The 27,809-nt window shown below is 37.2% G+C and overlaps 1 protein-coding gene across 2 annotated transcripts in view; it reads left to right on the top strand.

Annotated features, from left to right (window-relative positions):
* Nucleotides 1-27,809, top strand: part of KCNK2 (potassium two pore domain channel subfamily K member 2) — a 127,273-nt gene that overhangs the window by 3,871 nt on the left and 95,593 nt on the right. The window contains exons 1-3 of one of the 2 annotated variants that reach the window (XM_085054822.1): nt 15,445-15,545; nt 18,412-18,486; nt 19,160-19,353. In XM_085054822.1, coding sequence (XP_084910948.1) covers nt 19,320-19,353 — 34 coding nt within the window. In that variant the 5' untranslated portion in view covers nt 15,445-15,545; nt 18,412-18,486; nt 19,160-19,319. Of the gene's footprint in view, nt 1-15,444; nt 15,546-18,411; nt 18,487-19,159; nt 19,354-27,809 lie in introns of those variants that run through there. The other variant, XM_085054823.1, reaches the window with a different exon arrangement.

Raw genomic sequence — 27,809 nt, 5'->3', positions numbered from 1 at the left:
CTGGTGCAAGATGTGAAGGTAAGAACGGCTGCCTTGGGGCAATTGCAATGATACAGTGATACCTGCACAGGGACTGAGAAAAGCAGGAGGGCTGAGGACAGGCTGGAACTGTAACAGTGGCAGTGTGAGGGAGGGACAGTCCCATGTAGGATGCTGTGCAAGGAGGATGGGTAGGCATCATCCCAGGAGTGTCCTGAATGAATGTGCAAAGGATGCAGTGCACCACGTTGCATTGGGGGTTTCAGCAAGGTTTGGTGTGGATGTGTGTGAACGTGGGTGTGGGGGTGAGATGTAGCGAGAACAGCAGAATCGATACATCTCTCCTATCTGTTCACACCCGCTGGTGAACTGCAGGTCACCTTTCCTCCTGTATCCTCCACAGATGCTGTCTGGCTTGCTCTCGGGTCTGTAGCAGACTGTGAGGAATCGCATGGCCAAGTTTTTGAGTCTATGTGTTTTGTCTTGACTGACAGACTTCTGCAGACACTTTGGCACAAAGTAGAAAATGGCTCACTGACAGCAGAAGGAATATGTCCTTCTGGAGATGTGAATTCTTCCTTGGATGAAGGAGCTGCTCTGTACTGCCAGCCAGCATTCTTGCTGATTGTTAAGTTTCCAAATTAAAAAAAAAAATTATTTAACTCTACACGTGGCAATATGTGCTATGAAATGCTGCAGTGCCATTAATCTTTATGGACTATTGTGTAGATAGGGAACCAAACCCAAACCTACCCACACACCTTTTTTCCTTCATTTGTGTTCCCTTCTCTACTCCCTGTGCAATCACTCCTTCATGACAGCGATAAAACATTCATTCCTCACTCAAAATTTTAAATAGGGGGATAAAGAGAGCCATCAGCCTGACAAGAGCAAGCGGAAGAGTCTGGAAATATTTGGTGATAGTAGGAAGAAGAACTGATCAATCCTCAAAGTGTGATCACTCCTCATTCCCTTGCTTCTGAAAATAAATAATTCCAGCACTGGTACCAGGGAAAGTATAATCTTTGCTATCCCTGGAAAAATTTCAGGTATGCCTGCTCCAAGAAGTATACTTAACATCCTCATTTGTATGCTGACAAATCAACCTTCTTTCCAGAAATGGCACGAGTCTCCAAGGAAGGAATAACATTTCTCTTCCAGAGTACTCATGGCCTGAGGCTGATCTCTGTCAACTGTCTACAATTGAGGCTTCTCTGCACTGGGAAATTATATTCATGTTGGAACAGGAATGCAGGAAATTAATGTGGTAACAAACACTGCAAAACACAACCATCTATATTTGGAGTTGGACCCTTTTTTGTGCTAAATCCTGTTTACCTACAGGAAACTATAAAAGGATCTTGAAGTGGATAAAATTATTAGAATCAGAGGCTTTAAACAATACATGGAATACACCAATTTAAAAGACATGTTTTAATACAACTTACTGGTGTAAAGAGAGCATAAACCAAGTAATTTAAATGACACTTATTGTCTGAATTGGTAATAGCAGCTTCATGCTGAAGTTGGGTTTGTATTTGATAACAGAGATAAGAAAAATAAAAAACTCTGAGAGTCCCATGGTTATGTTCACCTGAAGACACTTGGTCAAAAAACTGAGAGAATATCCAACATCCCAACATGCCTATTCTTGCAGAGGGCTAGGTGGTGTCATCTAAAAATTGCAGACCCAGATTGACATGGAAATCCCATTTGCTAAATGTCTTTTAGGACCACACTGCCTCTATTCTATCCAGTTGCTGGTTTTGTTAGGACCTGTGCATCACTAGGAATCTTTCCTGTTATAAAATGTTGTTTTTGAACAAAGATAGGTTTCATTTGCCTTTTCTGAGAACTGGGATGTGTAAGTACCTGTAATGTGTTTGCATAAATCATAATAAGACTGGAAACATTAGACAGTAACTACTTAATCCTGCAGTTATTTTATTAATTTTTTCTTTGTTGTTAAGGTAGTAAAAGTAATTGAAATGATAATCTAGAATATTTATTAGGGCATTATATCTACTCTATATTCAATTCATGTTGCAGTGCTGTGGGTTAAAGACGGATTTGCTATTAGAAAAATATGAAATTCTTGGATCTCTGCAGTTTTGACTTAAGGGATTGAGCTGCATTAATTGTACTTGTTTTCTGCCCACAGGGTGTAAAGAGATGATCAAACGGTTGGCAAGCCTTATGTGACTTTGATATTGTTGTATCCTAACAACAAAACCAGGAATTTCTCCAGAAGTTAGCCTATGGGGTAACTATTTTTGCAGGCAGTATAGTGCAGGTGCAAAATGCTAGTGAGGGTATGACCTTGGGGAGTTCTATACTTGGTACTTTCTGATTCAGATCATGGGTTCTTTCTGTGGAGCTTGGATAGAGTTACATGAAATATTTTTAAAAGTAAGGGATATACATAGTACAAGGTGGAAGATGCTGGTGTTATTTTAAGTCTGTTTTCATGCACCACAGAAAGTGACACAGTGTTTTGGATATTGTCCGGAGAAGAAAAGCCAAGAAATTCTGTTTTTAAATCTTAATACTGACATTTACTCAGAGCCAGAAAGAATGAGGCAGCTCCTGAGGCACAGTTACCCCACTTTTGCTTGAGGATTGTTAATTTACCCCTAGTTACTCTATTTTCAAAATGTAGAAACAATTCCTATATTATGAAGGTTAACTGGATAATGTATGACAAATTGCTTTGAAGATTGAGTATTGAAGATATTACATACTTTTAAATAGGGCTCAGTATTTAATAACCTATCAGATAGCTGGCTCCTGCTCCCTCTCTTGCAATAATTTTGTGATTTGTTTTAATGACAGTAGGATGACTTCCAGAGTTTCTACAATTTTCATCCATGTTTTATTTGAAGACTGCAATGCTTGGTCTAAATGACTCTTTGTGTTGTCTCCAGCCCCAGCTCTATGTAGCACTTAAGGTCCTGAGATGATTAAGGAGACAAAACAGCTACTTAAGTCATAAGATCCTTCAGCATTTTAGATATTTTATCATGTATCCAAATTCCAGTGTTATGTCGGATACACATTTTCTCTACTTTCATCTCTCGTTATCCACTATTCAAAAAGAAAGCCAGTGGTTCCACCAGCTGAATACTCCAGTATACAGATGTGATCAAAGTGAAATCATGACAAATAAACAACATAGGAAAAGCATAATTGTACAATTGCAGACAGAAGAATCAAGTTTGTGCTCACTTACTGTATTTGGACTGGAGAGGACTATTGCTTTGTAAGAATAATTTCCCGGCTATGGGAAAATAAAATTTCTGGCATATCTCTTAATCCGAAAATTCAGGGCAATTCGAAGCTGTGTGTGAATTTTGTGGTTTAGACCCGGCTCTGGGGAAATTAGAAGTGTTGATGAAGTAAGTCATGGTAAAATGATGACAGATAAATCTGTGAGATAAGTGGTGAGATAAATCTGTGAGGGTCTGCCAAGAAAGATGATGCTTGTTTATGCTGTTCTTGTACTCTGTTCCGTATGCATACTCGTGTCAGTTCTCAAAGACAGGTACTCAGGTGCTGAGCTGACTGTCTCATTAGTCTGGGTAGATATGGAAGCTTTTGGGAGTTGCACACTTTCCCCTCTGTGTACAGCAAGAGGCTATGCTGTGTGGCACTCTTCCACATCCCTGAGCTAACAGTTTCACTTCAGGAGTGGTGGGCAGCAGTGGTGACCTCAGGCGCTCATAGCCTCAGCTGGTGCTAAGACCCTGGCCTTGTGCCGTCGGCATTTTGGGTGAGTTGTAGCTCTTGTTTACTCTTGCCTACTCCCCAGCTCATTCCAAACAGCACGGCTGGATTCTGGCTTTGCACTCTTGCACAAGATCTTCTCACACACCTCAGGTGTCGGGAAGAAGAAGGGAGAACATGGTCCAGGCTTCCCAATGTGTCAGAACCCCACACAACAGGTAGGCAGGACATGATGTGACTGTCCCTTGCTGATGGACCCAGGGCTGTGCAGGACATATCTCTCTTTCCAGTGCAGACATCCAGATACATTCTAGGTGGAATTCCTCACCGTTGCTGCAGAAACTCATGAGGCTACAGTAGTTCTTAAAGTTCAGGGTTGCTCAAACCTCTGGAACAGAATTTGGTCTGTATTAAGTAAATTGTATTGAATTTAGAATCCTTTGTTGATTTCCAGTTAAATCAACAAATATGAATGAGAAACAATTAAATACATTGCTTGCTAACTGCACAGAAGATGTATGTGTTCTATTACATCTCATTCTGTTATTTTTGTCCTTTGGTTAATAAATATAATAAACATGCCCAACCTAAATACATTACTGCAGGATGCTAATATACTGAGGATATTGAATATAATAGTTGTCCTGGAGAAATCATCCAACAGAACAAATAAAAAAATACACAAATAATTTTATACAATTTGATGTAATTATTCTGTCTTAAATTTCTGAGGACAACAATTATCACTCTAATTACTTTCTCAGAAGTCCTAAATAGCAAAATAGAGGAACAAAGGATGACCACCAGAGTCACAGACCAGTAACAGATTTAGAGCATCTATAGTGAATTTTAGTCTCATTTGTTTTAAATGGTTGATTCTACAGCAGATTCATAGCTGAAGGACTCTTTCCTGAGAGAAGTAATAACAGTAATAAGTAATATATTTGTGCTTTATAGAGGTATATATTAATGAACTTAATTTATCTGACCTTGGTCAAGGTTTGGTTGTTTGTCAGAAGACTTCTTGTATTTTACAAAAAGTAAATTTTTATGAGAAATAAATTATTTATTTCAAAGCAAGCCAGCTACATTTTTCTGTAGAACAAACAAAATTCCCAAATTCAGAGCTTTCAAGCACAAAAGAATGTTGAACTAATCACTCAGTATTATTTTGTGTTCTTTTATAAGGGTTTCAACACTGCAATTTAAATCAGCAGGCTACCTGTTCAACATGATTTTCAGAGAGATTCCAACTGAGCCCTGATGTGTAAAAGTATATACTTTAAATAGGTTCTCATTTTTGTAGTGCAAGTGCTCAAGGATCAAATGAAAGAGTGAAATCAAGGTGCGTGTGAAGGTCTATTTTTAGTTTTGTATTTTCCATAGCCAGGTTAGTTACAAATAGGATGTGTGAACTCTGGAGTAAGAATTGAAATGCAGACCACAACCATGTATTTCTTGAAATAGCACATAGTTAAATAGATGCTGATACTTTTACTTCTGCATGAGCAATGCTCCCTGGATTTCTTCAGTAAATAAAAAAACCCAAGAAATTGATGCATTGAGCCTTCAGAGTTTTCACACATCATTGCAAGACCAGTGCAAGAAATCCACTTACTTTTTCTGTCATTTTTCTGTTATCAATCATGTAATTCATATCAAAGGAGTTGAATCAGAGCCTCTTATACATATACATAGAGCAGATAGCTCTGAAACCAGCTGCCTTGAAACACAAAATTGTTCTTTGCAGGGAACAGCTCTAGTCTTGTCTGTGTTGAAGATATCCCCATATAAATAGTATTTCCTGAGTTTTCCAGTGGTTCTCCTTAAATTTGACGGGCTTGATTGCTTTTGGGGTTTTAAGCTGTGATTGTGTTCCACTTCCAAAATATGACTGAAAGAGGCCTGTGCTTTACTCTTCACATGAATGCTGGATTTTTATGTTCCAAACACCCACCATCCCAACTGCAATATATCTAAAATATGATCTATAGCTTCCTGCAAATTTACACAGAAGTTCACAAATATTAGTCATTTTGAAGAATGACACTCATTTTAATACCAACAAGCGTTATGTGCCAAGTAACTGTGTGCCTCCTTACCAGTGCACTTGTACTGGTAAAAATTATTTATGTCATGCATAATTGCAGAGCAGTGTAGATGAGTCCTTGTATGGCCTCATATCACTTTAAGTTTACTGCTTGAAGGCTGAGTATCAAAGCATTTTGTGCATCATTAGCTTGTTCCTTGCCAGATGACGTGGTACCCACACAAATATTACCATCTGGTAACTTCTGCTTAAAGCAGCTGTTGTCAGAATATTCCAGAATTTTAATCAGTCTCTGGATTTCTAAATGCCCAAGTCAAGATACCTTTGATCTCATTGCAGACAGAAGAGCTTCTTGGATTACAGGGCTGCACTACAGTGTGCTGATCTCCTCCTTGAGCTGTGACCATGCAAAAAAGGGCCATGTTCCACATAGAAATTCTTAGAGGACCATTGACTTGCTCTAGGATAACTTCCTGTGGGATCGTCTTCCAGGTCATACCAAAAGAACTAAGGAGTAGAGAATGCAAGAGAACAAGAGCTGTCCACTGCATTGTGATGGTCTAAAAGTTGCTTTGGCTCTTGAGTTTTAAGGTAGGATGCAACTGAAAGCATGCTGTTTATTTTGGTGTGATGCTTCTTAATGACCATGCATTGATAAAAGCAGCTACTTTTAAGTTTTGGGACATTTGTGTCAGATAAAAATAAAACACAGAAACATCCTAGACTAAAAAGGAAAGGAATTTTCCAGACAGCTTTACAAATAGGAAAATGCAATAGAAGAAATATCCAATGTGGGTTTTTTAATAAGATTTATCTGTAATTTCAGAAGGACGTAGCAGTGGAAAAATATTGATCAAAAAACTGTCAGGAACTGGTCTTCAGTTGCTGACATACAGCAGTTGCGAAAACTTATCCTCCATTTCCTTGAGTCACAATGAAGTTTACATTTTAAAACACAGGAATTATTGGTAGATGTTTCTGTGTAATATAGTAGCAAGGAATAGTACATAGTACAATAGACATAGCTACAGATGCTGGATACAATTATTTCTTTACCAACACAAATGTGGATTTTTGTCCAGTGAATTCAGTACCTTGTTTTCCTGTTAGTGAACTTTTGTCGTTGATGCAGTGTGTAATTAGTGTGACCCATGGTTGTAACTATGGAAAACAACTATGTGTTGCTGAAAATTATGATTCCTTCTAGGAATTTTTGGAGGAGAGAAAACTGGGAGACTTATTGCTATAACAGTGGGTAAAATGTAGCCCTCTACAGAAGAATTCCATGGGATTAGCAAGAATTGGCATGGGATTTCTGTGAAACAGCAGAATGTATATAAGAAGTCAGTTGGTACTTTAAAAGTTTAACATGAAAGAGTTCAAATATAAATTCTTCATCACCTGATTTTACCAGTTACCAAGACAAACAAACCTTTGCCCCTCCACAATTCTGCAATATTTTTTTCCCTAAACCTTAAAAATTTGTATGCTGTTATTTTTCACATTCCCTTCTTATACTGGCCAAAATTTGCCATGTAGCCCTTAAAAATACACAAGCTGCAAAGACTGGGCTACTCTCCTAGTAAGTGGTGATACGAATGTAGTTCCTAGGGAATGCTCCTTGGAAGTGTTTTCCAGTGTAGACAATGGTGTATACAGATACTACAAAGAGAAGTGTTTTACTGTGGCTCTTGTGAACCTGCAGATTCTCAAAGCTCTCCTTTTCTGCTGAATTCTTATGGAGTTTTTCCACATTTGTGGAGGCTGAAGTTGTGTGGGCTTGATATTTTTGTCCCACAGAGTCTAGGGAAAGGTGGAGTATTTGCTTCAGCAAGGCCACAGAGCTGCAGATAGGTCATTGTTGGTGCCTTCTGCCATCAGCACTGCATGTTTTCTGCTCTTTGTAGTGAACCCTCTGCTCAATTCTGGGCACAGTGGCTGGATACCTTTTCACCTGACACTGCCAGTTCTCCCTGAGTTATTAAGGGACTGGATCCCACTCCTAGTTTTTCACAGTTATTGTTCCTGATTTGGTTCACATCAGAACACAAGTCAAGAGACAGCCACATTTGTCCTGTGTTAAATGGCTGTACAGAAATAGCACAGCGGATTAATTTGGATGAATATGCTGAAACGGAGTATATATGAGGACATATACTTTCTGCATTCCACTTCCTCATGTTTAATGCATATTCTTTATTTTGTATGCATATCAGTCCAGGCAAGAGAGTGGGTTTCTGCAAAGCACTTTGTTTTTCTTTTTCTCTGGCTTCTCTGAAGGCAGAGACATGCTCAAGGCACCCACACTCTTTATTCATATCTACTGCTGTTCATCAATCAGAGAGCCACAGTCAGATCATCAGGGCACTTTGCAACCTTTGTCATGTGCAGTTGCTGGTGTATTTTTTCCCCTTCTAACATGTAATTGCTCAGTCCCTACTTTATCATAGATTTAATAAGGTATTTTTCTCAACCATTCAAGTGTTCTTGCTAAAGTACAATTACAGCAATTATATTAAGGAAAGTTATGAGCTGAAAAAATGCACGCCTTATTTTGAAATGAGGTAATATTAGCAACAAAAATGACATAAAGCTTGGAATTTGACCAAGACAGAACAGATTAAAAAAGACTAGTTTTTGTACCATGATATTTTTTCAAAATCATAGAAGTGTTGAAAGAACTGGGAGTATCACAACAATGCTGATTTAGAAAAGACAAAGGAATCAGATTGTTTTGTTCTCACACTTGAGTAGATCAAGAGCGATTCATTCAAGCAAATATAATTCTGCCAATAGAAAAACAAATGAAATAGGAGGAGAACTGACTTAGACATTCCTTTGAAAGCATTATGGACAAGTCAAGTCTGACATTTTCTAATTTCTCTTTTGAAAAAAAGCAAAACAAAGATGCCTCTTCTTTGTTTACTTTTGTGCCCTAAACAACACAGAAAAGTTGTGCATGCCAAGTATCATTTCAATATGAATTACATATATGCATGCACTCTGCTGGTACAGAAATCACTTTGTAGGACATTCTGCTGCCTCTTACTCCTCCAGTTTGACAGATAAAAGTTCAGAAGAAACAGTCATCAGGAAAACAGGATCCTGCAAACCCATGGCATTTCATCAGTACTTGGCTTCCCTTAACAGGACTCTCCAAAGGCAGAACACAAACGAGAACCTGTATCTCCTGAAAACCATTTGATATGATTTAATTTATGCTTGGTACACCAGCAGTGGTCTGCCTTGTGCATTAGGAAGAGACCATGAGAGTAGTCTGATTTTGTCAAGCCTAGCTGTGCAACATTTATATTTCTATGAGTTTTAGAGGACATAGGGATGTATGACTTTCTGGATCGTATTAGACTATTGACTGATCAGCTCAGATATCCTGCTTTCTACAATGGCTATGACCTAATACTTCACAGTTACAAATATTGCCAACTCAGATGCTGCCAGCTTAAAGACAGAAAGTAACTGCTGTCTGCTCCTGTTGAAGCTTCAAGAATTTAAACAAACTGTCCATCTTGATTGATCAATAATTAACTGGCTTTAAAGCCAGCTGCAAATACTGCCTTACATACTTCTGTTATTACAACAAAATAATGTTATAGAAAAGCCTCTTTGTGAAGCAAAGAGGCATTTCTTGTCTTTGAAGTGAAAGTTAGAAAAATGTAAGTCCTCTTCTCCCCCTCTCTTATATAATCATGATAATAAGATCTTAACTGAGTGTATCTCAAAAATGAGAGAAGGAGAATCTGCAGCTTGCTCTGCAACACTACTGATGGAACTATTTCTGGTACTAAATTTTATTCAGTTGTAAATCTGTGTTGGCTTGAGCCCTCAGCCACCAGCTATGGATTTAATCAATGTTTGGAGCTGGATGAATAATTCAGTATGATCTATTCTCTTTCAGCTTGTGAAATCCATCTTCAGGTTTCATCTCTCTCATGTATTTTTCCAGATACTACCTGAATCCTTTCAAAGCTATTCTTGTCTCCCTTTAGGATGATGGTTCAAATAGCATGAGCAGTCTCTCACTACTGCAAGGAATTCTGCTTAAACAGCAACAAATAAAAGATGCTGTGCAACAGCAAACCTGCAAAATTCAGCCCTGATGTTTTAGTCCCTGAGTTAAATGGGTACATAGGTGATATTCTAACGGGGGTGAAGTGAATGGCACAGTTCCCATGGACTTGTAACAGAGACTGGTTTCAGATTAGGTCCCTGTTCCTGCATGTGAGAATGCGAAATTCAGTGTTGTGAATGAAGTTTTGAAATGTTCTTTCCATGTTCAGCTCTGTGAAATGTCTCTTGTCAGTTTAAAGAAAGAGAATACAAAGATAATGGCAATTGTTGAATTGTAAATATTTGTATGAATGCTCATTCAAACCCTTTTATATCAGTTTTATGCAGAAAAGTTCAGGTTGGTGTGATCAAAATATAGCATTCTTACATTAAAGAGGTCAGATTAAGTTTTCCATTTTGAATTACCTGGTGTAAAGCAATAACAGATTATTCATTCCTCCTTCTAAAAGCATGAACTGACTGTTTAGATGCAATATAAACTTGGTGGAAAATGCTGAGATTCAGGGGTGGGGATGGTCATTTGCAAGCTTAGAATGACTTTGCTGGAGAAGCTGTTCTATGGTAGTCCTATCCATGGACTAAATGACCATCCTGCATCTGACTTTCTTGTACTTTGGGCTTATTTTTTCTGGTTCTGCTTGACCTCCACTGCATTATGTGTTCAAGTTAATGTACCTCATTTCTTTCATTCCCCTTTAGACAAGGAATGCAGTATTCAATACAACTTTTTTTAACAGCTAAGTAAGTGTTTCCTTCTTTTTCCCCCTTGTTTCTGTGTACCTTCCACCCAGAACCCAATCTTCTCAGTGAACACATTTAGCTACTGACATCAAGAAAACAAACTTATATTTTTATGACAGTCAAGGTGTGACAGTTAATGGTGTTATGTTGAAATAGGCATAATGTGGTGATATCATGGGTAGCAGATTGATGTTCTTAATTATTCATTTTCATGCTTTTAGGTGCTTGGATTTTTAATGCAGTGTAATTGGTATCACTTTATCACATTGTTACATTTAGTGCCTTCAGCTGGATTTAGGGATATGTGTGATGATTTGTTTTTTTCTTCTGGTAACTGGCAACATTTGGATGAAATACAGAAACAACATGTAAAATGACAGGTTGGTGAGAAGAAAGGTCAGAGATATAATTTCCACATCATGGGGAAGATATAGGCTAAACAAGGTTGTCAAACAGTTTTTCTCTTGTTACTTGTGTTGTGACAGAGCTGCTGCAAAGATTTCCAGCTATGTGGGAAGGAACATTTATTTCTGTTGCAAAAGTTAATGGTTGAGGCTAAGGGTGGAATTGGGTTAACTGCTCCTGTCATGATTATAAGTGGTGGCAACAAAATTGGGTTGAGTTTGGTTACTTACACTGCCCTATTGACTTATTCCTCAGCTTTCCCTGCGTCAGTTGAAACCACCTTTTCTTATAAAGGCTTTGGGATAGACAAAAGGTGTGAAAACTCCTGCAGTTTTCCTTGTCCCTGTCTTCAGCTTGCTTTTCTAAGTTGCTGCAGACCATGTAGCAGAGATGGACTCCTCTCCTATATTCATCCTTGCCTGTATTCCTTTCTTCCCATCTAGTCTGATTGTTGTTGGCCTTGAAATGTAAATTTATTTGTCACAGGTGTAGGAGGACACCTCTGTATCCTCATAAGACTTTTTCTTCACTGTGGAACTAATGCAACAGGAGGAAGTAGGAACAGGATCCATTTTTTGTACGACTCTTCCCTCACCTGGTGAATTGATGAAGAAGAAATTCTCTTCCTCAAGAACACCAGTTAGCAACATCTCCCTGTATTGCTGTACGAGGAAATGCATGCTTTTCAGCAATCTATTTATAAAACTCAAATATCCATAAGTCCATGGAAGAACAATGCAGTTCACAGCATCTTTGAAGTCCCTTGTCCTTTGGAATAATTTGGGTACAGATTTCAACAGAGTCACTTTTTATAAGTGATTCTCTGTACTTTGTACAGAAATGACTGGAAATATTTCTGTTTACTTCTTTTGCCTTCTGGGCAAAAGATTATATTATGTTTCAGATTATGACCTGAAAATATCTAATGCCCTCTGTTTAAGTGCAATGGAGAACATTTTGATTTTCATGGATGCTAGTTTGGATTTAGCATCTCAGTTCTCATTCATCTTGCAGACCATTAAATCTGACATATGTGCTCCATGGGAAATAGAAATCATTTTGTTCCTCACAGTTATGAAATCATTAGATAGGATGAGGTACATCTATAATGGATGTCCATTAATATAATTATTGTATTTAATAATAGGCAACCTGCAGGCTTGGCTTTTCTTAATGCTGTTACTGAGAGAGTTACTAATACTGACCTTTTCAAAGGACTATGGAGCTTTTGCCTTCTTTCAGATGAAGGCAATTGGAGATGTTCACAGCACCCCTGCCATCTGGAATACACTGCCCAGCAGCACTGGAAGAGAAATGTAGCTATTAGACAGGCTTTTAGTTCCAACCATTTATGTGTTGATGTTTCTTGGGTAAGATTTTTCACCTCTCTACTACAGCAATGTAGATTTGGGACTCATAGCAGAAATGCTGAGTGGGTGGTGGGGATATGAACAACTCATGAAGCCAGACTTGCTCCAGAGATGCTACTTGGATGTCAGTCAGACTCATCAGAAAAGCTCGTTACAATTTCCTAATGTCACATTGCCATCATCCAACAAAACAGCTTAACTGAATGCAAACGACATGTGTGAAATGTTTGAGTGTCTGGCATCACCTATTTTATGTATAAATATTTAAATATTATCTTCTGGGGTATTGTTTTTCTAACATGCAGCTCTGTTTTTCTAAGACAGAGCAGCCATCCATCTGCCTCAAATATACAAAAGCACCCATCTTTTCTATAATTGAAATGTACTCTTGTATAATTGAAACAAAGTTTTAGTCAGTTTCTGAAAAGTGACAGTAAATAACTCCATTTTCATGCTAGGGATATGGATTTATGCTGTCTTTTTCTAGTGATACAGTCTCACAGTCTTCAAATTAATCCTGCCTCCACAGACCTGTTGGGCATAGCAAGTTACTGCAGATCTAGCTGCAGACAGCATCCATCTGATTCTGCTCATCCAGGAGGAACAGAATCCAGCTCTTAAAATCCATCCTTGTCTGGGCTGAAATTGGCAGTTAGTGAGCATGTATGAAGAGCTCATCTGCTTAAGGAAAGGCTGCTTCTCTGTTCTTTGGAGGAGGATGATCTTGCAAGATAAAATGAATGCAGTAAATAGCAGAAAGCTGTGCCAGATTAAAACAGGACAGAATTGGATTGTTGGTTACCCAAATTTCTTCCTTTTCATACTCCATTCTCTCCTCCGAATTGGCAGTCTTTTCACGAACACACATTCCTTCCCCTAAGTGTTGGCTAAGAGGCCATTTCTAAGGCTGATGCAACATCATTCAAGATGAGAATGCTTTTCTTAGAAACACAAGTTGTCATACTCCTATCCTTTCCCCTAAGAGCCACATACATTCTTATGCCACACAGCTCTGTGTAAAATGGCTGTAATAGTTCATTTTTCCTTCCCAGAATTTAATGGCCACAGCATAAACATTAATTTAACACCAACCTGGTGACTGCCAATAACTTACCTCACGGTTACATACATTTTTCCATGGAGACCTGGGATTTGTCTTATTCTTGGGGGGAACTCCAGCTTAGAAAGGTGAGTAGGATTATGTTAATTGCATAATATTAATACTTATTGTTAATAAGTATTCCTTATTTTGTTAGGCTTCAGCCTTTCTGAGTCATCTGTTGTTTCCTTTTTCTCTTGTAAAGTAAAGAACCTGTACTTTTCTTTGTTTTTCACTAAATTTTGAAGTATTAATAGAACCTCTTCTTAGTTGCTTTTTTCCATCAACCATTGCTTTTTAAACTCATTTTGCTTCTCAGTCTTTCTGATTCTGTTATTGCATTCTAGTGCTATTTCCTCATATTCATTCTTGTGCTATTTTTCCATATTCGTCCTTAGTCCTGTGGCTTTCCTACACTTTTTATATTATTTATTGTCTTAAGTATTATTAAATATTTAAATTAGTAAAGAGAAATTTTATTGAGAATTTATACAAAATATTAATTTCTTTTGCAACTTTCATAAGTATATATTTCTGGATATCCTTCTACATAAAAATAGTTGCATAAATGCTTATACTCATTTGGATCTTTTACATTCTTGTCACACTGAGTGAAAAGAGTTTTCAGTTTTGGTTTCATCACATTTTACTTTCACTGCAGCTGTGGTTGTTTGTCAGTGTAATACATAATATGAAAACATGAAAAAAGTTCCTATTGTGTAATAATACATTTTGTGCCAACAGGTGCACATGGATGTCTATGTCTTTAAAAAAATGATTTTGCATCTAAAACTCACAATTTGGTTCCACTGAATTTGTTTCCTATTACTTAGATGAAAACAAAATCATGATCACAAATATTTTAATTATATCCAAAATCAGTGATGTCAATAATAGAATTCTCTCTGTGGTGCTATGGAAGGTACATAGGTTCTAACCTTTACCTTCCAACAGTATCACTAGATCAGCATTTTGAAGGCATTGCATGACTTTTCTGTAATTGATGTGTAATTCAGGAACCAAAGAACTGTGCAGGAGCAGTTTTATCTCTTAATTCTTCCAGTTCTGGAACATTTAAGGTACCTTATTTTGCCCAATTATTTGTATCTACACAATAGAATAGAATCAATATTACCTCAATAAAATAATATGAGATTGAACAGAGAAGAATTATGGAATCTGTATATAGAGGATTAATTAGACAGGATCCATATTTCTTTGGGAGGGGATGAATTTTTACTCAGAAAAATAGTTAACATTTCTAACCCTTTAGAGCTGTACGTGGGAATTTTCCAAAGTGCTCTTTGTCGTTGGTTTCTAAAGGAATTAAATGAATCTGATAAGATTCGATAAGAAAAATACTTGCTTTGAATATTTTATTGAAAACATAATAATGTCATTCAGTGGTGCAGTTTGTGCCTATAAGTGGCATATCTGATATGAATATACAAAACAATCCACTTTTAGGAAAGTTGTATCTTCACAAGGCAATGTAGTTGATGCCTTTATCTTAGCAAGGAAAACATTTGTCATTTCAACAAAAACAGTCACATATTCAGTCAAAGAGTACACTCCTGGTTTATTTACCCAAGCTCATTTAGGGCATGCTTGCTGCAATGCTAACCTTGCCCATTTCCAGGGTTAGCAGGTTTACAGCCTACCTGTAGAACAATTTTCAGGCACTGTGGCTGATGTGAGCAGTAATAGCTAGAAGCTCAGAGGCAGCAAACAGCAGCTTTCTAAGAGCTGATTCACTGCAAGGCAGTGTGTGAACACTCTATTTCAGCAAAGTCAGACAGTTTGGTTAAAATCAACTGCTGTTCCTGAGACTCAGCTGGTTTTGGTCAAGAGAAAAAGCACACACCTTCAGGTGAAAGGGAGAGAGAGGCTTTAAGAAGATGATGAGGACCAATGATTGGGTTTTTGTCTCCCTGGAAAGGACTGAGTGGTCATGGGATGAACCTTTGAGTGAGCAACTTTCCCACGTGTTCAGGTGTCTCTGTGCCCTGGCTTTGAACCTGGGCTGTGTTTGGAATTGGCCCATTTTCTCAGATACTGGGAGTTGAGGCCAGTTACTACAGATAAGGAAGTAAGTGAATGTGTTTTGCCTATGATATTTATAACTGGCCGGTGTTAATTGTCTTGTGGGACAAGCAAGTGTTTCCTCTTTGTCTTTTTTTGGGTATCTTTCCATGCTTTAGGTGTGAGGCAAGCATCTGAACTTTGTTGAACTTTTGTCAGCAGTAAAGTCTTTTATTACCTTCTTCAGAGAAGGGCAATTTGAGTAATTGGTTTTATTTGTTACAATACGTCAACAGGTTTATACCTTCTGGTAGAAGGCATTTTAAACTTTGAATGCTTTCCATCAGCTGGTATAATGCAGTGAAAATTTCTCTGGCACATTAGGGAAAATGGTTCTGGGGTCTGTTTCAAGGTTAGTTGTATTTTGTTGCTGCTCCAAAGCCTGGATTGCTGTGAGGATGCACTTTGTGTGTTTGTGGAACATCAGTCAAAACCGACTGTGTTTACATGTACTAAAATTTCTCCAAGAGAAACTTGGAATTGTTTCATGGAGCTTTTGGTGGAAAAAGAGAGACATTAAAGCAATTTTGAGGGGTTAAAAATATTCTTGAACTCTACTGAAATGCATAATTTGCACTTTTGGGGGTAATATATTCACAACTGCAAATTGCAATCAGTACAGGAAAAAAATACAGATAAATGGACAAAAATATAGAATAAAGGAAAAAATATGCTCAAACCTTTTAATAAAGCAGGTAAACTTAGGGAACTAATTATTGGGGTTTATCTAAACCTAAAATTTCTCTATGTGACATGAAAATCTTCTGGGCCATCTAAGTGTATTCTACAGCACAGACTAAAGAAATCCTGAAAAAACAGTTTTGCTGACAGGCTTAGAGAGAAAAGGGTAGGGAAAAGAAAGGAAGGAAACAGAAAGTAAGGATAAGATTGAAATGAATATAAGATCTACTAGCTGTAATAGTTCTTCCAGTTTCTAGAAAATACAAATTACTTGAAGAGCATGAACAGACTTGAAAACAGAGTTATGGCTGCATAATCTTAGACTACAAATGAGATTTGTGTTACTTTATCAAATAAAAGATAATTTGATCTGCCCTAATCCTCAGTGGAAAACCCAGCAGAGATCCCACTCCCTTAGGAATTCCTAGAAAAGCTGTCTATTAGTCTCTGATTTGTAGAGTCTAACTCTTCTCCTACTCTGGATTTACACATGAAGATTTTCATTAATAGTCTCATGTGAAGTGAGCTCAATTCGTACTTTCCTAATTATTGTCTGTGCCCAAGCTCAGGCACACGAGATTTACAGGGGGTTGTGGCAGTTGCTCACAGAAATGAGTTACACAATTTAACAGAAATGAGGAGTGAGACCAGGCAATTTGTGCGCTTCTGTAATAACCAAATGATCAAAAATGGCCTCGGTAGAGAGAATCGATCATCTGAAAGCATTTTCATAAACATGCACACCAGACAAATGATCTTGCCTGTAGAAAAAAAAGCCAAGCAATCAAAACAGAATTAGAGCAGAAACACAGGCTAAGTGGAAAATCTCTCATTATCATTTATGCTTTCAGGCTTGCTTTGACCACCTTCGGAACTTTGTGTAGTTCTAAGAACTTCATATTTGTTTTTTACTTAAAATTACTGAGGCTTGATTTTCTGTGGGATTGATTTTGGTTGGTTCTCAGGTGGTAGCATGCACAGCTTTGTTTTCACAGAGAGACAGAAGGATGGATCAAAAGATCTGCATCACTTCCAATCACATGGGAGCAGAGCAGCAGTGTCTATCAGAACAGTTAAGTTACTTACAAAGTAGCTGGAATCCTGTACAATAAATGCACAAAAATAGAAAACATTCTCTAACTTAAAGAACATCTTACACTAGTGATTAGTAACAAACAACACATAGCTAAATCTTGCTGCAAAGCAGATTTTCCTTTAACTTGCATGTCTGTCTCCACCATGGCTATGAGACTTTTGGTAAGTGCAAAGTTTCAAAGTTAGTAAAAAATACTTCTATGTTCTCATTTTGTTTGATCTTGGTCAATTACAACTCACATTCCAACTTTTAAATGCAGGAAAAAGATTAACAATCAAAGGGAAAATAAACCTGGTGGTCTAAAATATTTGCCCGACTTCAGGGCTTTAAGCAACATATTAACTATTGTTAGAGTTCCTGGTGGAAAGCTGTGAAATTTAGGTGTGTGAAGCTACTGAAGTATCTATCACAGGGACTCACATATGGTGCTTCTCCCTATTAAGAAGTTCTGTGAAATTCTTAAGAAATGACATCCTATGATGGTCTGTGAGCACTGTGTTTTAATTCTATCACAAGTACTTCTGGAGACTGGGTCCAGATTAGCAACCTGTGAAATTCACAAGAAAAAGTTCATTTTTTACTAAGTAAGAATGGGAATGCATTCTCTGTGACACTGCCTTCAGAAACAGATGCTGTTTTTTCCTGATAGTATTATTTTAGAGTTCATCTATTGGCCAAAAAAGACTTGGGATAATAAATAGTGGCTTGAAAATGAAGCATGCACAATTGTTTGCCAACACTTTAAAATCCCAGAGGTCAAGCTAGGCTTTCTTCGGCTGATGAAGATGTTCCTTTGTTTTTGGATGCATATTTTTACAAGTGGATTATAAAACATTTGAGAGAGAGAGAGATGGTTACATTCATTCTCTTAATCCCTCACCTTTCCTTCAAGTATTTAAAACGATGTATCAGAAATTTAAGATTATATGACTGCTATGTTAATGTATTACTTAAAATGCTATTCTTTGTCTACTTTGTTTGGCGACTGTTGTGACAATTATATTTTCATTAACAGACCAGATTTTCCATATAAGATTCCTCTGTGATATGATTTTCTAGAATACGGAATAACTGCAACATATTATTTTCTTTTAAGGTATTCAATGAAAATATAAGCACTATGCCTCTAATTAATGACATCTGAACTTGGCAAGTCTGTGTACAACTAAAGGTAAGGAAATAAATTAATCAAGATCCTTTTTCAAAATATGTATCTGATATATTCATAATATTGCAGCGCATGGGGAAGAAGGAGGGATGGGGGAGACAGTTAAATTTCAAAAAAACCCACAAAAAAGAAATCCAAACTCTAAAGATTATGTTATTCCCTCCTTAAGACCAATAACTCCCCATCAGTGTCTTGATCAATAGCTATTGATACAGTTGAGAAAAGATGCTTAACAGCCTATTTTGTGACTGCTCCTCAGGAAACTTATAAATAAGAAAAGGAATTGTAGCAATGCAAATCTTTTTTCTTTAAACAATGGAACAAATTTTATATTTGGAGGCACACCTGACATCCTGGGGGCCTTTCAGCAGCAATTAGACAGCATGCTGCATATGGGTCATGTGAATGAAGCTTAAGAAAGGAAGAATTAATGGGAGCACTAGTTTTCATTCACTAATTTAAAGAACGTATGCTATTTTTAAACCTTCTGGTACATTTCAGATTCAATTATTCAATCTTTTAAGAGACTCAAGTAATTTTGGTTCAGGTTTGTAAGCACTTCCTAACCTGTTCAATCAGCTGGTCTTTATAAAGTGCTGTGAAAATTTAAAACATTATATAAATGCCATGTGTCATAATTAGTAACTAACCAGTTTGCTTTTATTTGTACTTTCAGTACTTTGGACAGGAAATACGGAGAGAGAACACCCGTGTGCTTTGAAAGAAAATATGTTATGACGAGATGACTTGTTCAGAAGACTTCTTAGAGACAGCAATAAAGAACATGCTTTACCTTAGAACAAAAGCATGGTGACTTCTGAATATTACATCACCAAATGAGGAACCCACAAGCAAGACATAATTTTTACTGTAAGTACTGCTACTAAAGACAAATACTTTACTTAGTTAAGCTTTACAGGTTTTAATCAGTTACCATTACTCAAGATGGGGAACTAGAATGTAGAATTAGATTAATTGATTTAGAATTAAACTGTAGCAAATGCCTGAATGACATATATATCTGTCCTAAGTAAGGGTGTCTGATTTTAGTTAATGACCTCTTTTTGGAATGTCAGTTTCGCAGGAAGGTCTGTTTAGAGAAAACACTTGTATATGTGTTGAAGATCTGCTATATCTTCATGGTACAATTTAGATAAACTAAATCAGTTATTGAGTATGTTATTACTGAGAATGTTTACTGGGGAAGCTGGAGCTACCCTTAACTTTGCCATGATCACAAATATCACTTACATACTTTGCATATTTATTTACATGTGATGATTAATTTGGAGCTTGGAAATTAAGAAACTGTTGAATAGAGTGATCTTCATCCAAAAAATACCACTTAAAACAATTCTTTCACTTAAACACATTAATGTAAATAGACCCTACTGCAGTCAAATATTGGAAGTCCTTGTGTTTTTATTTGGGAATTATCAGCAGGTATGTACATTTTGACTGGAAAATTTTCTCAGGCCCTGAGGAAATCTCAGTCAAAATCCTAGAAAGAAAAAGTTAATTCTTCAGTGCTCAGACCACATGAAAGAAAAAAACCTGTTTGCAGATCTCTATCAGACAAGGGACTTCTACTATAGGTTTCTGAATTAAGAGTCTTTTGAGCTACTAGAAAAAGGAGCTGGGTTCAGAACATTTCCTATGCTGATGTGAGGGTTTTCTTTTGCCTTCTTTTTTTCCCACCCACCCAAAAAATAATTTAGAGTATATCTGCTTCCTTCCAACGTGATGTGTGAGTTTTTTGTTTGTAGGCAGGAATTTTCTCCTTCTGCTTGATTGTGTTTAGTCCTCAGAGAGTATAAGGGTAAACACAGTCTTGAGTAATTGTCTTGGATTGGGCATTAACAACTTCCTACCTTCATAATGGAACCTTCAGTGCCATGAAACAGAACTTTATTCTCTGATGCAGCTCTGCTGGTTGCAGAGTTTTGTGTCTCCTTAGAATCACTGTCTACTGTTCAATATTTCTGAAAGTGAACTTGAATTTGTCTTTTAGATGTTTAACTATGCTGAAATGATGCCTTCCAAAATACTTAGCTCTCTTAACTGAAGGACCATTTCCCCTTGAAAAAATAGAATCCTTTATCTTATACTACTTATAGTATGCTTTAAGGTGTGTACCATGGAGTTAGAGTTCAGTATGGAGTATGGAGTTCAGTATGGAGTTACTGATTAAGAGGTCCCAGACTGCTGGTGATTTCTCCTTGTGTTACCTCCTTTCCTGCTCTATTATCTCAGAGGTATCAATCATTACATACTTTTCTCTAATTTATCGCTACTTTCTACCTTAGATAAGCTGTCAACCATGAGCATTACAGCTAAAGAATGAGTAGTTTTGCATCTTTAGGAAGCTGATGCACTCAATCGTTCATTTTTAAATACTAAAAACAAACACCACCCTCAAATTATTTTCTCTCAGATTTTTATCCCATGATCAATTTTTTCCCCTGTAATTCTAAAAAGTATGGAAAAGAGCTGAGGTAACTTATGCTGAAGTACCAAGATTGCTGTATCATCCAAGTGTAGCTGTTCCATAGCTTGAGGCACCACTATACAATCATGACAAATGAAGAATACATTTGCAAAGTCTAAAGGAGACCTCAGGCAGGTTGAATATAATTACATAGCTAAAATTCAAGTAAGGCCCCAGGACCACCTGGGAAGGAAGGTGTTGCTCACTGCTAATAGGGTTCCAGGCAGGAATTGTATTTAGATTATTTACTACCTAGAGTAACCTACAGTGCAGCTGTAATTTAGAATGATAAAATACTAAAGAGGAAAACCTACTGTGTCAGTAATTTCCAACCTAGTAATGAAGCATAATGGAATAGAACCATCATGTTATATTATGTAATCTGCATTTTATAGAATATGTGAATATAAATTCAGTATTTGTTGCCTATTGGGGGAAATTGCACCAACTTAATATTCAAAAACAAAACGTACTTTTCAAAAGTAAACAGAAGGAAGTAGTAACTCTGTCTTCTCTGAAATGGAAGTGTCATATAGGAGCTTGGATTAGTAGAACATAGGCCTTTTCTGTATCTTAAGTGTGGCACTAAATCTGAAGGGTACATTAGAATACATCTCAAAAGAAAGCTGATTCACCATATGGGAGGAATGTGGGGGTAAATATCATAAACCCTTTAAATATGAAAAACAAAATATAATGAAAAAAGAGAACAAGATCAGATGGGATTTGAAGGTTGTGTGTAATGAACATTTAATAAGTACATCCTTGGAGTTATTGATTCTATTTCAGTATTTGCAGGACAGCTGTTTCCAGAAAAGCATAATCTAAAATGAGAAAGGTGAACTAAGAATAGAAATAAGGAAAAATCATAAACAGTCCAATAGCGCAAAGAGCAGCTCAGCATCTTTTTCTGAGAATGATGGAGAAGCTGAGCTGAAAGTCTTCTAAGAGAATGGAGAGAGAAAATATTTCTGGTATTCCTAACAGTCTTAGAAATAGATATTATGTTTGAAAGTGGAGGAGAAAGAGTAAAAGGCTGTCCCAGAACTGGCAGTCATTATTTGACTAACTGTTCACCTTGCAAATATTTTCAGAACACACTAGATCATGCTCCAGCTGAATGAATGCTGTTTTATTCTTGTAGCCTCTGTTTCATTGGTCTTTAACATTTCTAGATTAGCTAAGGAGCTGCATCAATAAGTATAGCTAAGCATTTGTCACCATGCTACAATTTTAAGGACTTAGTTTGCAAAGATTATTTAAATTTACATATACTTAGTATGTATGTTTTGTGTTTCTCCTGGGCCTTGGTGGGAATTGCACTTGGTCAAGATCTTGAATTTGGAAGTATACCAAGTGCAGGAACAGGGGAAAGCTGAGCGATGTCTGGAAGAAGATAATGTGTCAGGGCTTGGAAAAGATTGAGCTAAAAGCCAGACGGAAATTAATTCCCAATACCTGTCAAGTATGAAGTCAAAAAGATCTGCAGTAATGACAAAGCATGTTTGAAAATTTGAGAGGCATCATGTTGAGATTAAGCAGACTTTTCATACATTTATTTTAACATGATTGATTGACACAGATAGAATAGATGGTAGTTTAACTTTCTTGTATGTATAACCACTTCCCATCTAAACTATTGTGTAATTAAAAGAGAGGATCTACTTCCTACATCCACTTTTGGAAGAGAAAGGAACCACTCTGTGCTGGCAGGCAAATTCACATAGCATTCAACACAGTATAACGCTGAACTCTTCAGTATGATGCGGTAAGCCACAGAATAATATGAAGACAAATACCTTTTTGGCTTCCTTCCATGGTTTTATTTATTACATCCTTCTATATTTTTCACCGGTGGAGAGGGGAGAAAAAAAACATGATTTAAAGTAGTCATGACCAGTTTTAAGGAGTTTCATGTTTTGAAACAAAAATTACTACATGAAACCTTAAGGAAATGCATAGTATTATCCATCTATGATTTCTGAGTTACTCAGAGAGCCCATCTTTCTAAAGGGAGGTCAGAGTGGGTTGGCAGAGGGATATTTTTATTGCTGCAATGTTTCCTGAAGAGATAAAATGCAGGTTCACAGTGAAATGGAATATACTGTAGTCCAGGTTTCCACAGCACAACTTTGCCGGGGTTTTTTTCTACTTCCTCTTTCACATCCTCAGGAGTTCAGGCCAGGAGCTAAGAATTCCTTTCCTAACAGTTCTGCCTACTCATGTTGACTAATAAAACCCATAAAGTTTGGGCAGAATCTGTTTCCTGTTGATATAAACAATCAAAAATGTTTGGCCAGAATTGTCCAGTGTGATTTTTTTGCAATAAGTACTGAGTAAAAATTTTCCATGACTTTTGAGTTTTGGCCTCTGGAAGCATTGCTGCATTAACATTCTCCTAAATCAAAAGCAGTGGCAACAGTTGCAGGACACCAGCCTACCTTCAGTGTTCAGCTTCAGGTCAAGTGCTTTGGAAGGAGATGGAATTTGGCTTTCTTTGGTCACTGTTTATTGTTTGAAATACCATAACTGGCACTGAGTTGAGGAAGGAGATGCTCTCTAAAGGACTGTAACTGTGATAGACAAAACACTATCACTGTGTGAGGATACAGTGTCAAAGCAAGTGGTTCTAGTGGTGGGACCAAGGTGTCCCAAACCATCAGCAAGGGCTGTGATCTTTATAAATTCTCATCAAGCTGAACAAAGACACTGGAGTATGTGTCTGGGAAATCTCGTGCTCTGTTGTGCAGTTGCCATAGGTCTGACACCCAACCTACTGCTCGGATTCAAAAGGTGTTGACTAGTAAGCTCTTAAATTCTAGAGTATGCTTCCAAAAGGGGGGTGCCTAACAAGCCCTTGGATTTTGTACAGTATCCTTCAATATGCTCTTAACTCCCCCAACAATCTTCTCAAAGGTGCTGGCTCACAAGCCACAACACACTTCCACAATCTCCCCACTCAACCAACAAACATCAGGCTGGACAGGATATGATGTTTGAGTAGGATATGACAGCTGTGTGTGGCCCAGGCAAAGCAAGGGAGGAGAGAAATAAAGACAGACAAGGGAGAAGGAAAACAAAGAATATTGCTAGTCCTTGGATCTCATGCTGATCGTGCTGTGTGGATGGTCTGGATCTGGGTTAGCGAGACAGGAGTGAAAGAGAAAGAGAATGAGGGGGCACAGTCCCCTTCCTTTTGCACACCTCTTATGCAAACTAGATTTTTCATGCATTTTGTTCACACCTACACAGCTAGCCCTTTGATCCCTCCTCCAGGAACTGAGCTGAGGGAGGTGGACTGAGCAAGGATCTCAAGACAAGTGGGCTCAGAGCAGAACTGTGCCACCTCTCTGGGACTCCCTTCTCCCATTACATCTTTCCTGCCATAACAGTCAGATTTGTCCCAAAACATGCTTATTTCTGTTTTTTTTTTTCCACAAGGTGAGTGTCCCAGAGCCAGCAGTGACAAGGCTGTGACATTTAGTGCTCAGTCTGTATGGTCTGGGGAAAAAGAGAGAAGAACAGAGTACTTATCTAGGCAAACTAATCTGTGCTGTCAAAAAGAGACTGAGCTTTCTGCAGAGAGCTTTTAAACTCTCACCTCTATCAAACTACAACAAACTGACCTTTATACAACTCTGCAACTTTTGACTCCTGTATACTTTCTGTGCTTAAAGTAAAGCAGCCCCACTTCAGTAAAATAAGAGAAAATTGTGGCAGAAAGAGCTCTGGATTTTTACTTTGATCTTTTTCACTGAAATGCTGCTAATTTACAGAGCATCATTAACAGTAATAATTTTTTCTTTATTAAACATTAGTGAAATCAGCATTCCAAAAAGAAGACTGTATTTTAATTCTTGAAATAAATCCATTGCATTGCAGGGACGCTGCAATCTAAGTAATCAATGTTTTTTATTTTATTTTTTTTAGACTCGTGTTCTATGTTATATAACATTGAAAGTGGTTTTAATAATTGCAGTCTAAAATATGCTTTCACACACATTCTGCCAGAATATGCACCCTCAGAACAATAAAGACAGACTGTTCTTAGGCATAAAAGCAAAATTCCTTTGCCAGTTCAAAATATTTCAAGCTGAAATCCATTTTAATGACTACATTTACTTCAGAAAAAATATGAAATTAAAAATAAAACTCATGATGCATGAAAGAGAAAAAAACATTAAATTGCCAACTAGTGAGCTTGAAGCATCAAATTTTGTGAATTTCTAGTTAAAGTAAGTTGAAAAAAACCCAATATTTTTTAAAAAGGAAAAGAACATCTCTTCTTTGCTCCATATAGCCTAAAATGCTTTAACTAATGTCTAAGTTAAAAGGAAGATGTTTTTACACCTACCTTGCCTAATTGATAAATATCAAGACACATGGAATGCCTCTTTTTTTCCTTAAATTGAAGCTTAAATGACTTAAATTTCCTTAAATTACTAGAGATCTTCTTTCTTTTCCTGAAAGAATAGTCCTTTTGTAGCAGATGACTTCCCATTGTGGTCAGGGGCCACAAAGTAGCACTTCCAGGCAGCTTTCTGGATTTGTGTGGAGTTACACCTTCGATTCTGGCCTAGGAAATGGATTTACAAACAGGTGACAATGGCAAAAGTCTATTTTGAAGTCTGCTTCCAGCAGGCAAGAAATATTTCTCTAGAAATATATTGTCTCTGTAGGGCTGTGTTCAAATGTGAGGCTGCAGGGCTGATAACTCTCTAGTGCCAGAGAGAGTGAGCAGCCGAGGTGTGTCCATGTAAAGCTGGTTCTCACACTCTGCCTGTTTTGAGTAAAAATAAGGATATGTTAAAGATATTGTTTTGACTTTAAACAAAATTATTTAATACATTTGCAGATCCACAAACATCACTTGTCTACTGAATGGAAAACTTCTTTGAAATATGATAAGAATTGATTGCTATGAAGAGTCAAACATTGTTTGCATTGCTACGGGATATTTGTCCTTTGAATCAATACCCAAAAGAATTGTGATCCCTGGAAATTAAATACATGTCAGTAAAATTATAGTCATCAAAAATGACAGGTTTGGTTTTGGAGTCAAATTAAAGGCTGTTACCATCACTTGGAGTTTCCTTAGGGGATTTTCTGGGATCAGTAGATTCCACACTACTTGTTTAAGCATTAACCTGACATCTGTTGGATGAAGAATGCCTGTTGCTGGTTACATGTAACAACCCCCCCCCCCATTTCTTTTTAATTTTGAGTCTTGATATAAAGCAATTTAAAAACCCCAAATATATCCTAACATCTTTCTGCATCTCAGTTAAGTCTTTGTCTTCGTCTTGGACTATTCACAAGTTAAAACAGTCACTTATTTAAGAGCATGATGGCAAAACTAGGAAACTATTTTATTTACTTTGGGATCAGAATTCAGATTACAATATAATGTTTTTTACTGATGGTATGTGGTGAGAAGCCCAGAGAAGAACATTTTTTCCACAAAATGAGTTGGTAGTTTTAGTTGTTGTTGTTGTACTGGAACAAAGTATTGGACACAGATAGATCAGCTGGAAAGCAACTTAGGGAAGCTCATAACCTCACTTTTTCCTGTTGCCTGAAAAGTACATAAGTCTCCATATATAAAATCAGTGGGTTTCTGTCCCAACATAGCAAGCGGCTCAGAACTGATGGATAAATAGAAGAAACCCTGCTAATCCTATGTTCTAAGCCAAAATATATTGCTTATTTCTTTATTTAATATGGACCAAGCCTTGCAACAGAGCTAAAAAAAAAAAAAAAAAAAAATTTGTATGTTTGTACTAAAAAATGTTACGTGTAGCTTATTTAAGAGAAATATTATTTTGTCTCATTCTCTCCCACAGAGATTCGGAGTAATATATGGTGTATCATATTATAAACTGAGTGTCTGTTAATACCAGAAAAAAATGTTTCTTAACAGTCGTTTGAATAATGGAGTGTTGCTTGCTGAACTGCTCATTTGAAAACTCATTGAGTTGCACAGTAATCACAGAATCTCCAGTTTTATTATCTTTTATGTCTCTGAGAAATGCTTGCTGTTGTGTTGTTCTGTTTTCATTTTCTTCGTGTTCCAAACCAGAAATGTATCACTGACTAAAATATATGTTGGTAGGTAATAGACAAAGGCAAGTGAAAGGTCAAATCTCTTGCAAACTGGTGAAACACATAACTTAAATAGAAACCACATTATATGACCAGAGATAAACAATGTATGGGTTGTAGCATAATTTATAAAATGAAGAATGTTATCATTAAGGATGCCTGGGACCATAGCACTCATGAATAAAGCAAAATTCCCATTGCCTTGCCTTTAGATTAGTGTGCTGGATTCTCAGTTGGTTGAGATAAGGGCGTCTGTTTGGATTTCCTCTGCTGTATCTAATACCTCTTCTATTTGTTCCCACTCTGAAAAAAACTACATCTAGGAAACAAAAGCTCATCACTGGGAGACATGCCTACATGCTGATTTTATCTTGCTAATATTGCCATTATTCCCTCAAATAGATCTTTCAATTTTCCCACCTACCATTTGCTTTATATATGCTCACAAAATGACTTAGTGTATTGTGAGCACTCATGTACACACAGGAAAGTTGGTAGAATGGTAAAGCAAGTGTTGGCACCATGCTTTGCTTTCTCAGGCTTGTAACTCTACCTCTAAAGGACACTCTGGAAGCTGCTGCAGGATCCCTTCAAAATCTTGTTCTGTCCTCATTCTTTGGTTGACAAGGATACATTCAGGGATGTTGCCACCATCCCTGAAGTGGGAGCAAGGATGCAGGGACCATACCAGAAGTTGTGCAGATTGATTTTTGTCACAAGGAAGGCAAGAAGCAAG

This window comes from Lichenostomus cassidix, chromosome 3, assembly GCF_008360975.1.
Source record: "Lichenostomus cassidix isolate B80296 chromosome 3, HeHo_3.0, whole genome shotgun sequence".
Lineage (NCBI taxonomy): Eukaryota > Metazoa > Chordata > Aves > Passeriformes > Meliphagidae > Lichenostomus > Lichenostomus cassidix.
Note: the sequence above shows the minus strand (reverse complement) of the source record. Positions and strands in the feature narration are given on the sequence as shown.